Source organism: Volvox carteri, assembly GCF_000143455.1.
Source record: "Volvox carteri f. nagariensis unplaced genomic scaffold VOLCAscaffold_41, whole genome shotgun sequence".
Classification (NCBI taxonomy): domain Eukaryota; kingdom Viridiplantae; phylum Chlorophyta; class Chlorophyceae; order Chlamydomonadales; family Volvocaceae; genus Volvox; species Volvox carteri.
Genome location: NW_003307584.1, coordinates 355478 through 368813, shown reverse-complemented (window position 1 = coordinate 368813; position 13336 = coordinate 355478). Strand labels below are relative to the sequence as shown.

Here is a 13336-nt window from a genome sequence, read left to right as displayed (position 1 = left end):
GAAGAGGTGAAAAATGCGCAAAGATGAGCTTTGCCCAGCATATAATCAGGTGTCCTCGTGGCTATTGATTTCACGAGTCCAGGCCACGACTAGAGCTAGGCAGCAGCCCGTTCGCCGCATTACGCCTTTCACAGCGGACCCTCCAACACGTACAAAAATACTTTTCCATAATAAAACGTTTCCAAACTCAAGCGGGCTTACTATAGCTCATCAGCATGTTGGTTACCGTCACGAGTATTTTCCAAATCAGCATCATGCATCGTTGCCTTCTAGCAAGATGACAATCGATGGTTTCCTTCATCATGACCATCAGCATCTTTCACGGTGCTTCACAGATCCGCCCCAGGCATTGCCCTTCATCTGCTCCAAAAGAGCGCGCCGCCGCATCTCGCGCTCATGCATCCAACGCTCCTGCGATAGCGAAACCACCACAAGGAATGCATGCTGAAATTTATGCTTTATGTAGGTAACACGGCAGTTCGGTATTACTCACTTGCAGTTTATCAAAACAGAAACGGATGCTCGCATGTTTGCACGCCTTGCCGCCTCCCATCAGCGCAAAAGTTTCTACCAATCGCCGTTCGTTTTTAATCCTTGTTCGTTTTTATTGAATTTAATGCTTGCATATAGAGCGCTTTCCTTTCTCAACGCATTCACTGCTTCGGCGGTCGTTCCCGTTGGGGTTCAGATAGGTGCCCCTGCTAGCGCCAGGCCCGAATCGATATGTAGCAAAACAAATACACACACATACATACACACACACATACACACACACATACACACACACACACACAGAGACATACACACACATATTCAACACGCGTCACGCGCGAATGCGAATGCGTGTGCCAAGTACGCACATACATAAATATGTGCATATGTACAGACGTACCTCCGCCGTCGCATTGGCTGACAGCTGCGGTGCATCATCCAATAGCTCCTCTTCCACATCGTCCTCGTCCACACCGTTGATGTCCGCATACTTGAACTGCCGTACACTCCGTCCGCCGCCCTAGTACGACAATCGCATATCATGATAACAGCGGTTGGTGTCAGTTGCGGTTGGGATTCAAATTCAAAATTAGTGAGGAGGAAGGAGTGATAGGATGCGTGACCCAAACCAAAAGTTGCTCCCATAGACTATATATTTCCTTCGTGGCCTCTCCGTACCAAACGTCAGAGTAAGTCATATGGTAAAGCCAGCCTGCCCGCCAGCCGACGAGTCCACCAGCCCGCCAGCCCGCTTGCCCGCGAGCCCGCCAGCCGACGAGTCCACCGGCTCTCGCAACATTTGGCCGACAGCCAACCGACCTCGCAGCCCCAAAACTAGTGGCCCGCGGTAACAGTGACAACGACACGGGCCTCTACCCTGCCAAGGCGCTCTATCTCCAACTCCCCCAGCTGCTCCCGGTCTCCCCATCTCCCCATCTCCCTCACCCCCACCCTCCCCATCTCCACCTCACTTACCACGGACCTTCCCGAGCGGGTAGGACCGGGAGCCGGGTTCTGAGGGCTGCTGCCTCCGTCATCGCCGACGTCATCCGCGCCCTACAGTATGGCATGAAACGGCACATGGAGTTAGTTAGATATTAGCTGGAGTTCGTTAGATGCCTAACCGCCGGGGCCAGACGCTGCCACATGGCGGCCGGAGAGAAAAGTTGTACAAATAATATTTAATTAAGGAATTTATTTACTGTAATAGCTATCTATATGAAACAAATAAAGGGAAGGTAATGGGTGATAGGAGCGATTCCAAAGTGATTGATGAAAAAAAGGCAAAGACGGAGTGGTGTCATGTGAAGCTGTGGTAATCTAGATAATACTGTCCGAAGAGATGTTTGTGGGAATGCAGTTGGCGGTTGTAGCGTTTGGTCGTTGTCGGTTGGTGGTTAGTTGGCGTGCCTTTGATTGATGTGAATAGCTGCACGAGGCGGTGGGGGCCATGTGGTTTCTTACCTCCCCTGTTCCGGGCGCGAATTTCATCTTCCTAGACGGCTTGCCGAAGCCTGTGACCGGAGGTGGCGCGCCCGCCGCCGCCGCCGCTGCCGCCGCGGCAGCAGCCTCGGGGTCAATGGAGCCGTCATGATCTCCCAAACCCGGCCTGCGTGAGAGGGGAATGCTGTTTGTATGTATGTGTGTATATGTGTATGTGTGTGTATGTGTGTATATGTGTGTGGATGTGTGGATGTGTGTGTATGTGTGTATGTGTGTATGTGTGTATGTGTGTATGTGTGTATGTGTGCATGTGTGTATGTGTGTATGTGTGTGCGTGTGTGTTAACGATTTTCGGAGCTGCAACGAGGGAAATGCCGATGTGGTATAATGTCGGTTATTAGGGTTTGGATTGCGTTCAATAACAACAACGGTCCCATGAGCATGTTATCAAGTGAACTGTGTCGTATGTACGTATGACGTACGTACGTACCTGTTGAAGTTGCGGAGATTGGGCGGCAGCCCAGCCGGGTGACCGGCTGCCGCCGCCGCCGCCGCCGCCGCCTCCTCATCCACGTCGCCCGCGCTTTGGCCGCCGTCGGGGCGGTTAAAGCGGCCGACGCTGCGGCCCCCGCCGGCCTTTGCGCCGCCAGCAAGCTTCGCCGCCGCGGCAGCGGCGACGGCGTCGTCGTCTTCCAGGTCCCCGTTGGTGCCGTCGCCCGGGCGGTTGAAGCGGACGCTTCGTTGGCCTGAAGACGCCTTTTTGGCAATGGAAGGAGACCCTCCATCAAGGTGCTCCGAATCCATTCCGCCGCCTTGCGCATCGCCAGGCCGATTGAACCGCACGCTGCGGTGGCCAGCGGGGCCGGCCTTGCCGCCGCTAGCAGCTGCCGCCGCGGCGGCGGCGTCATCTTCATCGAATTCACCGCCGGGGCCGTCGCCGCCTCGTTTGAATTTGGCCGTGCCCTGGCCCCACTTCCCGCCAGCGGCGCTTCCAGCCGCCGCGGCGGCGGCGTCATCTTCATCGAATTCACCGCCGGGGCCGTCGCCGCCTCGTTTGAATTTGGCCATGCCTTTGCCCCACTTCCCGCCAGCGGCACCGCCAGCCGCCGCGGCGGCGGCGTCATCTTCATCGCATCGCCGGGGCCGATTGAACCGCACGCTGCTGTGGCCAGCGGGGCCCCACTTCCCGCCAGCGGCAGCCGCCGCCGCCGCGGCGGCGGCGTCATCTTCATCGAATTCACCGCCGGGGCCGTCGCCGCCTCGTTTGAATTTGGCCGTGCCTTTGCCCCACTTCCCGCCAGCGGCACCGCCAGCCGCCGCGGCGGCGGCGTCATCTTCATCGAATTCACCGCCGGGGCCGTCGCCACCTCGTTTGAATTTGGCCATGCCTTTGCCCCACTTCCCGCCAGCGGCACCGCCAGCCGCCGCGGCGGCGGCGTCATCTTCATCGAATTCACCGCCGGGGCCGTCGCCGCCTCGTTTGAATTTGGCCGTGCCTTTGCCCCACTTCCCGCCAGCGGCACCGCCAGCCGCCGCGGCGGCGGCGTCATCTTCATCGAATTCACCGCCGGGGCCGTCGCCACCTCGTTTGAATTTGGCCATGCCCTGGCCCCACTTCCCGCCAGCGGCACCGCCAGCCGCCGCGGCGGCGGCGTCATCTTCATCGAATTCACCGCCGGGGCCGTCGCCGCCTCGTTTGAATTTGGCCATGCCCTTTGAAACCCCACCAGCTGCTGCGTCGTCGTCGTCTCCGTCCACGTCACCCACGTCGCCGCCGTCGCCCAACCGCAATCGAACGCCGGAGGGCTTCTCTCTGAAACCAGCCCTGGCACCGGCGCCGGTGATCGCCGTAGCAGCGGCGTCGCCGTCGTCGCCAACGTCTCCGCCAATCGCAGAACGGCTTGTACGACTACGCTGTCCCCCGGGTACCCCTCTCCTAGGGCTTGAAGGGCTTCTGGCGGCATCCTCGCCGTCGATATCGCCACCCACATCGCCGGCAGCGCCAGCACGCTTCAGATGTACGGATCTCCTGCTACTCCCAGATCCTGGCGGCGAGCGTCCGTCGGAGGCGCCGCCGCCGCTTCCGGCACCGTCACCGAACAAGCCTCTCGTACGGGAGCCGCGGCGACCTTGGAAAGCTGAGGCGCCGCCGGCGGCGGCGGCGGCGGCAGTAGCCCAGTTGCCGCCGCCGCTGCCGTCCTCAGCCACATCAATGCCAATATTGGCTGCTGCTCTAAGTTGCGTCGTGCTCTTCAAATGGATAGATGGCAAAGCGTTTCGAGGGCGGTCCGCAGGTACGTCCGACGAGGCCGCAGCGGCGCCGCCAGGGGCGGCGTCCGTGCTGACGTCGGGCGCCGCAGCGGCACCAGCGGCGGCGCCGCCGCTGGTAAGGATGGCACCGGTACGGATGCTGGGTGCAGTACCTGCGCTGGCGGCGCCCTCCGTCGGTACGGCGGCGGCGGCGGAGTTCTGCCATGTGGTGCCCATGCCGGTGACGCGCGGGCCTGGCCCAGCGGCGACGGCACCACTGACGGCGCTGCCGAGCTCCATTCCCAGTGTCGGCACACCAAACCCGCTTACCGATGGTCCACGACTCAAAGCTCCTGCATGAGCTGTACGGACAAAGTCCGAACCTGCCGCTGCTCCCGTGGCAGCGGCCGCTGCCGCCGCGGTGGCGGCGGCCGCGTCCAGTTCCGCTAACGTCGGCAGCTCCGACGTCGTCGCCGAACCACCGCGAGGCGATACAAAGCTGCCGGCAGGCTCTTTTGCCGCCCCGCCGCCGCCGCCGCTGCCGCCGCCGCCGCCGCTGCCGCCGCCGCCAAACATGCCGCCAAACATTTTTCCGAAGAAGCCCTTGCCCGATGGGGTTGCGGCACCACCAGCCGCGGCGGCGTGCCCATCCCCGGCAGTGGGCGTCACAGGCACAACCCACTCCTTGCCACTCCCACCGGCACTGCTGCGGCGTCCACTGCCGACACCGACACCCGTGGCGGCGGCGGCGCCAGCCGCCCCCGCCGCAGCCGCGGCGCCGGCGGCGCCAGCTTCCGTGCTGTCCAAAGGCTGGAGCTCTCCAGAGACCTCCTGTGACATACATACATACATGCATGCATGCATACACGGGGAAGCCAACGTTTGAGATACGCCAAACAGACAAACCGGCAAACAGACGCTGAGGGTACCAGTGCACCAAGAATGAGTCATCTTAAAATCGTTGCCGTACATCATGTGGACGAGACCGTACTCTATGACCCCCAGCCCAGCACCAAGTGGTCCTCAATGAACATTCACAAAATTAATAAAAATTGCAATGGTTTAAATATTTTGGCCGCTGCAGGTCTCTGCGGTGTCGACCCTAGAAATACTTTACTAGTCCATTAGAACTTAGATTCACTAAGTCCGTTAATAACTTGAGTTTTTTTTACAAAAAGATTTCTGCAAAACCTCAGCTTTTCAAAAACTCCGTTTTTCAAAAACTCACCGCCAGTGTCGGGACCTTCAATGATGTGCCGCCCGAAGCTTCGCCCGTACGAACGAACAAACCGTGAGTGCTTGCAACCGAAGGCCCACTGCTTTGGGTCTCCTGCAACACAAAAATTAACAAGGAGTTAGTTAGTTGGTTAGTTAATTAGTTAGTTAATTAGCCAGTGGAAACGCTCTCAGTCATCTGGTTTCCATTCGTGTCGCACTATTCCGTCCACCCCATAGGAGGCTGTTCCCACCTCCACCAAGCCGTCCAAACCGTCTCCAATATTGCCGCCGTACTTCGCCTCCAATGCACGACCTGCCGCCCCGTTCATGGAGGACGAGTGAAGGCTACCGGGGATGGTGGCGGAGGCGCGCGTCGGCGTCGCCGCCGCTGCAGCGGCGGCAGCGGCGGCGGCGCCGGCCGCGCTCGACCCGGCAAATGCACTGTCTACTTCCCCTCCGCCGGTCTCCCCGGCGGCTGCGGCTGCAGAGGGAGAGTGCTCTGCCGTATGCAGGGCAGGCAGCAGCGGCTTCACGAGCGGATTGCTGGCGGACGGTACGGCAAGAGACTGGCTGACGGGGACCCCTAACGCTGGTAACGCTGACTTGCGGCCTTTCGGGACGAGGAGCGCCGCCACGTCAGCAGCGGCAGCGCCGCCGGCGCTGCTGGTGCTGCCGCCGACGCCGCCAGTAGTGCCCGCAGCAGCGGCGGCGGCGGCGCCGCCGGTAACAGTTGGCAGTACTGCCTTGCCTGCCAGCGCTGGCGGTGCCAAATTCGGATCGAGCTCTGGCAGGTGTGCCCCAGCGGCGCTTTGCAGCGGCGGCAGAACCTTTGCCTTCGCGGCGACGTTGCGTAGCAGCAGCGCGCCCAACGCCCCACCGCCGCCGCCGCCGCCGCCGCTGCCGTCAGCATCCGTCGTCCTTCGCGGTGAGGCTGTAGCAGAGCCTCCGCCGCTACCAGCCTCGCCTCCACCACTGCCCGGCTCCCCAAGCGCCTTGCTTGTCTTTCGGAACAGCGCGCCGCCAGTCTCGACGGGGCCGCCGCCGCCGCCGCTAGCGGCCAGCGCCGCCGCGCTGGATTCCATTCCCAAGGTGACCGCCGACGCGCCGGAAATAGATGCGCTGGGCCCGGCGAGAAACGTGCCGCCAGCGCCGCCAACGCCGCCGTTGCCGCTGGACGTCTGCGACATGGTTCCCGGGTCTAGTGTCCCTGCCGCCGCCGCCACCGCCGCCGCCGCGGCCGCGTCCTTACCTGCGACGGCGTCGCCGCCACCGCCCTGGCCCTTACCAAAAGCAGATCCAGGAACGGCTCCTCCGGCCACGCCGACCCACGCCGTCGCGCCGCCCGGCACGCCGTCGCCACCGCCGCCGCCGCCGCCGCCAGCGGCGGCCGCGCTGCCGACATCAGCTCCGGGCACCGCTTCCGTCTTCGCCTCAAAGACGTCAGCCACGCCGGGTTCGGCTCCTGAGGTTACCGTGAAGGCGTTGCCCTTCTTCTTCTTCTGCAGTTCGGTGGCAATGCCAGGGCGTTCGGAGGCAAAGGCCAGAGCGGCCGGACCAGAGCAAATCCTTGTCAAACAGGGTAGCAGCCAAGAATAATAAAAAAAGAACAAACTTGTACGACACCAGGTCACCAAGTACGGAACGCTGTACGACGCGATGATGAGACTTGCAATACGACAGGTCACAAAGGCAAACTTGATCGCAGCGGCCCCGCTCATTGGCCTTTGGGACGGCTCGCGGGGGTGCAAACCCAGGGGTAAAACATACCCGTCAGGACATTGACCCGACTCCCTCCCCCCCTTATTCTCCCCCACCCAATCGATCCCCCTCCCCCCAACAAACTCACCCTCCTATAGTAGAGGAATGCTGCCAGGGCAAGAAGGCCGGCGATGATGCCTCCCGCAGCACCCGCAATTGCCATAATAGGAAACCCGCCTTTTTTGGCGGCGGCGGCGGCTAGAATGACGGCAGCGGCGGGGGCGGGCGGCGGCGGCGATCCCAAGCCGTCAGAGAACTGGAGTGTACGACAGTTGGATGCGGCGGCGGAGGTAGCACCGGAGGACGACAACGCCGACTGTACGGCATCGCTAAAGGAGCCGCAATCTGTGTAGGAGGAGTTCCCAGTGGAGATAGCGCGGACCTGCGCCACATCATCAGGGTTTTAGCGTTCAAATTGTTTCCAAATTAGGATCTTTGCGTAAATAGGCACAGTTTTCTTGATTGTGAGTTCAGGATAAATTAAAAAATAAATAATATGTAAATAAAATAATTAACGTTTCAAAAAGCAGCAACAAAGTTAGTTGCTCGATTGTTCGTTTGAAAACTGACTCCCCGGGCAGCTCCAGGGCGGGCTCACCGTGGATCCCTCCGTCGCCCATGTCCCATCCATAAGGCCCAGAGGACACACGCCCGAGACGCCGCCGTTGTTGAGAATCTTGTACACGGACGACTTGAATGACGTCATGGGTACGGCAGGATCAATCTGGATTTGGATTCGAGAGTTTAGGTTTGGGGTTTGGATTTAGGCTTAAGGGGGAGGGGGTTTTGTGGGGAGCGCACGGAAGAGGTGCGACTGGAAAGAAGGTGTGAATGCGTTTCCGTTTCTCGTGCGCGTCACGACATGTGTGTACATTTGGTTTTATATTTATTTGTATGTGCATATTTTGTGTGTATATTTGTGCGTGTGTGTATTTTTCTGATAGTGTGTGTGCGTGTGTGTGCGTGCGTATGTATGTATGCGTGTGTGTATGTGTTGCGGGGGGAGAGTTAGTGCCTGTCAGTTTTTCGTCCCGCGACCCCCATTGGTCCATTGCGGAGATGTACGGCAGATCACATCGATGACGCAACAGCAATTACCCGGGCTCAGCACCATCAGTGCTAGGGCCCGACCCGCCCGGGTTACCTACCCGCAGCTAGTTCCCTTAACCCCACCGCGGCCTGACCAGGTAAGCTGCAGGCTCCCTGCACCCTGGGGAGCCCCCACATCGGTCCGCCCAATGCCCCGGTGTGTTTTCCCCTCCCGGTGTGTTTTCCCCTCCCGGTGTGTGTGTGTGTTTTCCCTCCCGGGCCTATTCCTCGTAAATCGCAAATCCCCCCCTTGAGTTTTGCTCCCCTCCGGCACAACTATGTGCAACTTTCGGTACAACTATTTAAGTTCCTGCCCAAGGGGACGATACGCACAAACTGAGCATAAAACATAGTCGTGTCGTGCACAGGCCATGCTGTACATGTCGTACCTTGAAGGTGATATACGTCTTTACCATTGAAGTACAGCTCGACTGTGAGGGAGGGCGGGGGAGGGGATACAGGAGGTAGGGGAGGGGAAGGTGACGGAAATGAGCGGGGGTTGAAACACACATACACACATACACACCACATCTGGGGCCCCAGGGCGGGGGACAGGAGAGACGGGAGGTAGGGAGGGACGGGAAAGGAGATCGAAAATTGCTAGGGCGGTATTGGTGGTTTGAAAAGCAATATTTTTATTACCGATTACCCCCCCAAGGGGCGAAAGGGGGAAAGGGCCAGTGGACCTTGTAGTAGTTTTAAGTCCCCGACGAAACCTCCAACCGAGCTCCGAAACCAACACATGACCCAAATGCTAAGGATAAACACCCTATCCGGACGGTTCCCAATTCCTACGAGAAATTCGACAGAGTAAAGGACCCTTTTGGAAATCCCCCAGGAAGAGAGGGAGGAAAACGTTTCTTTTTTTGAGTTCTTTTTTTGGGGAATTTGAGTCCCCTTCAGGCGCGATCCGGAACGCTCAAGGAGGCCTTTTTCTGTTGGGAGGTGCTCACCGAGCTATCTGCGTTTAGTCGGCGCCCGGTAGCACTAGACGAAGATGATGAAGAAGTGCTTTCCACCGTACAAGATGACGTCATGTTGCCGGCTGGGAAGTTGAGCAAGCCGGACAGCGCCGTCAGGAGGCTACTTTGTACGGAAGATGCACAGCTGGCGTACGGCGAATCACCCTGGTGGTTTCGGAGCATGCGTGAGGCACATAAACAAAACACATGTGTATTATATCGTATACCGTAGGTCGTCAATGTCAACAACACACTTCTGACAAAACAAATTTCTGACTCGTGCTGCACGAGTTATTCAAGGAGTCATTTGTCGTACAAGAAGCCCGTACATGCCCGCACCAGCCCGCTTGCACTCTACTGATTACCCCGCACATCTAATCATACAAGTATGTTTAATACGTAGGGCCATAAGTGGCTTAAATAGGCATTATATATGCATGGCCCAGAAGACATCCACAGAAGAGACACACACATACACATATTACCCCGTGTGCCTTAGGGATGTCCAATGCTTTACCTGGAACCGGGCCGTGGCGGTTAGGTAGTTAAAATCCACATAGACAACGGCACCTGGAATCTCCGGGAGTGTCGTATTTGGATCTACGGCATTGGAAAGGTTCACGTACGTTTCCAATGTGCCCACGAGGGGCGGCGGCGCCGGCGGGGCCATCGGCGGTACTGCTGACGGCGCCGGCGGTACCGGCGCCGGTGGTTGTTTTCGCGACATGGGGGAATAGTTGACTGCCGGAAGTAGCGTCGGCCGTGCGGGAGTGGGTGTTGGAAGGGTTGGCGGTTTGGGTTGTGGGCTGAGGGGGTAGGTAGGCGGTGACGGCGGTTGGGGTGGTGACGGCGGTGACGGCGGTGACGGCGGCGGTGATGGAGCTGACGGAGGTGGGGAAGGTGGTGCTGGTGGCGATGGGGGAGAGGGAGGTGTGGGTGGCGCAGGAGGAGGTTTCGGGGGCATAGGTGGGGGGGGCGGTGGAGCCGGTGGTTTCGGAGGTCGTGGAGGAGGTGAGGGTGGTGAGGGTGGCGGAGATGGGCTTGGGGGAGGGCTTGGTGGCGTAGGTGGGGGTGGTGGAGGCTTGGGCGGCTGGGGTGGTGACGGTGGCAGAGGTGGTGATGGTGGCGGCGGTGGTGGCTGTGGCGGCAGCGGCGGCGGCGAAGGCGCCTGCGGCGGCGACGGTGGTGGTGAGGTTGGCAACGGTGGTTTCGGCGGCGCCGGTGGTGGTGAGGGTGGCAGGGGCGGCACCGGTGATGGTGAGGGTGGCAGCGGCGGCGCCGGTGGTGGTGAGGGTGGCAGCGGCGGCGAAGGTGGTTTCGGCGGCAACGGTGGTGGTGAGGGTGGCAACGGCGGCGACGGTGGTGGTGAGGGTGGCAGCGGCGGCGACGGTGGTGGTGAGGGTGGCAGCGGCGGCGACGGTGGTTTCGGCGGTGGCGGCTGCGGCGAAGGTGGCAGCGGCGGCGACGGTGGTGGTGAGGGTGGCAGGGGCGGCGCCGGTGGTGGTGAGGGTGGCAGCGGCGGCGATGGTGGTTTCGGCGGTGGCGGCTGCGGCGAAGGTGGCTGCGACGGCGACGGTCTCGGTTGGACCGGCAGGGGCGGCGGCGGCTTGCTCGGCTCAAGCGGCGGCGGCATGTACGACGGTTGTGGCGGCGGCGGCAGAGGGGGGGGGAGCGGCGGCGGCCGCGACGCGAGGCAGCTCGAATCGCATGTGAGCGTGAAATTCAAATAGGCGCAACCTGCAGCTGTCAGTCGCGAAATTGAAGTTCCTCCCCAAAGCGTCGTCACGTTCGATGTGGTGCTTGAATTCCTGTTATTCGCCGTACAAGCCTGAAAGCGGGCACAGGAGGCAAATAGAGTAACATAACCCCTGTTTTATTTTCTGTTTCTTCCTTCTTTTTGACTACGCTAGAACTCGCGGTCCATGAGCCTCCTGGATCGTCTGGGCCTTACGAGCTCTCGCGAGCTTGTAACATAACAGATAACAGATAACAAACACGGACAACAAATGCAGGACATTTGAAACATAATAATATGACATGGAACACATATTCATTTCACGCCATTTTTTGTATTTTGAATGTATCAACATAAAAACATTATTTAAATAATATATGTAATATAAATCTGCATTATAATGAATATACATTACATCTATAAAATAATAAATCTAAAATAAAATTATATATTTTTTAAATTGTGTACACGTCGCCGTACATGCTTCCGAAACAGTTACTCATGTACCATTCTCAGCTGCTTCTGCCAGCGGCCCAGATCATTAGGACACACATATATACAGGCATACATACAACCTACACAGCTACCCCCGGGTTACTTCTCTTCTCGCATTGTCTTGAGGCCCGTAGCTAGGCTTCTTCGCCACAACCTGGAAACACCAATCGCCCGGAAACCCCCAGTCCTTGTCCTTCATCCAAAAGCTACAAATTCAGTCCTTCCAATGTCTTTCCAAAGTTCGACGCGTTTCGGTTCTGATATCCCTGATATAAACCTGCAATAAATGTTAACCTTCGTTTCACTGTGCTGCACTGTGTCGTACCATGCCGTACCTACCGTTGGGCCCGTGTACACCGCCAACCAAATAATAAAGGTCCCTGAATGGCAACGAGAGAGGTGAGGAGCGCAACCAGGTGAGAGGCTGTGGTGTCCTGGGCGTAACACGGGACTTGACGATAAAGATGACGGTGTATGATTATGGAAAAGAGCAAGAATTTACTGCCAAAATCTAAGACATCAAACGGACTGAATAAAACTCCATAGAAGGTGGGATGAGGAGCAATATTCGTCCGGGAGCAAATTATTTGAATGTGGAATTGTGGTGGATGGTCAGGATGACGATCTCCTTGGCTCCAGCTTCAAATCGCAGGTGCTGCAATTCCTTTTTATCCAAAGACCAGAACTCAGCAGCATCTGGCGAAGTCCAACCGGAGATGGGTTTGCGGAAATTATCAAAAGACGGCAAGTTTCATCCTGTTTTCATTTCCCAAATTTGAATTTTCATATCCACCAATTTCAAAATTTCAAAATTCTTACTTGAACAATTGCAAACCTTTTGTTTAACCTAATGTACAGTTGGAATAAGCCCATATAACTACAGGAAAGGAGCTCGTGAATGCCTTGTTCTGATTCTTCTATACTCTTTCCACCAAACTCCAACTACTCAAAGTCAGAGCTCACCCACAACAGCCGGGTTGTCGGCATAACAGGGCATCACCGAGGAGACATCCACAAGCAAGCGCGTTGATTTGGTGCTGCAGTTGGGCGAAATCTTGTAGGCCACGGTGCCCGAATATCCCACATCTTCGGCAGCCGGGCAGTCGGTGGGTAGCGGCAGTGTCTGGCACACCGATGGGGGGAAGAAGGTCTTAGAGCGTGACGGTGGTTGAGGAACGGGGGAGTGCGGCAGGAAGCAGACAAGAAGGAAGGTGGCGGGAGGGGAAAGGAATGCTTGTATGGGACGCACACACGCAGACGCACACATATACATATATGTAGGGTTTTAAAACCATAAAACATACATCTCTCTCTAATTATTTACAACCCTAGCGCGAGAGATAGAGAAAGAGAGAGAGAGAGAGAGAGAGAGAGAGAGAGAGAGAGAGAGAGAGAGAGAGAGAGAGTATAAGAGAGAGACAAGGGAGATGGAAGCTAAGGGGGGTCGTCCAGCGTGGATGAATTTTTGGTTTTAGTTCCTTTGGATAGAAATGGTGAATGGAAAATGCAAAATCTAAGAATTCAAATATTTGAATTCAAGATCCACACATATTACGAACCTGTCGGTACAGATCCATGACGATGCTGTCATCCGCAGCGAAGAATTGCGTCATGGAAAGGTCCAGTTTTATAGTTCTGGAGTCATAACTGCCAACCGTCAAATTACCCGAATCGGTTAGTACGTACTCGCTGTATAGCTTGCCCGTACGGGCGGTTACGCGTAGGCAGCCCGGCGGCGCCGGCGGCGCCGGCGGCGGCGGTAAGGGCGACGGAGGCAGTAAGGGTCGCCGCGGTACGGAAGGCAGGAGCGGTGGTGGCGGCGACGGGGACGGCGGCTTGGGTGGCGGGCGGGGGGGCACGGGCGGCGGGCGCGGCGGCCGAGTGGGTGCTTGTG

General features: G+C 58.0%; 1 protein-coding gene across 1 annotated transcript in view; it reads right to left on the bottom strand.

The window, feature by feature from the left end:
• Positions 1-309: 309 nt before the first annotated feature.
• The window catches only part of VOLCADRAFT_95023 (uncharacterized protein), a gene marked incomplete at both ends in the record, with an annotated part of 20203 nt that continues 7176 nt past the window's right edge, over positions 310-13336 (bottom strand). Inside the window, 15 exons of the mRNA XM_002954159.1 lie at positions 310-411; positions 893-1012; positions 1468-1548; positions 1957-2101; positions 2426-5016; positions 5414-5515; positions 5655-6902; positions 7250-7543; positions 7760-7885; positions 8640-8681; positions 9204-9377; positions 9730-10118; positions 11778-11822; positions 12406-12565; positions 13002-13277. Coding sequence (XP_002954205.1) covers positions 310-411; positions 893-1012; positions 1468-1548; positions 1957-2101; positions 2426-5016; positions 5414-5515; positions 5655-6902; positions 7250-7543; positions 7760-7885; positions 8640-8681; positions 9204-9377; positions 9730-10118; positions 11778-11822; positions 12406-12565; positions 13002-13277 — 5895 coding nt within the window. The remainder of the gene's footprint in view (positions 412-892; positions 1013-1467; positions 1549-1956; positions 2102-2425; positions 5017-5413; positions 5516-5654; positions 6903-7249; positions 7544-7759; positions 7886-8639; positions 8682-9203; positions 9378-9729; positions 10119-11777; positions 11823-12405; positions 12566-13001; positions 13278-13336) is intronic.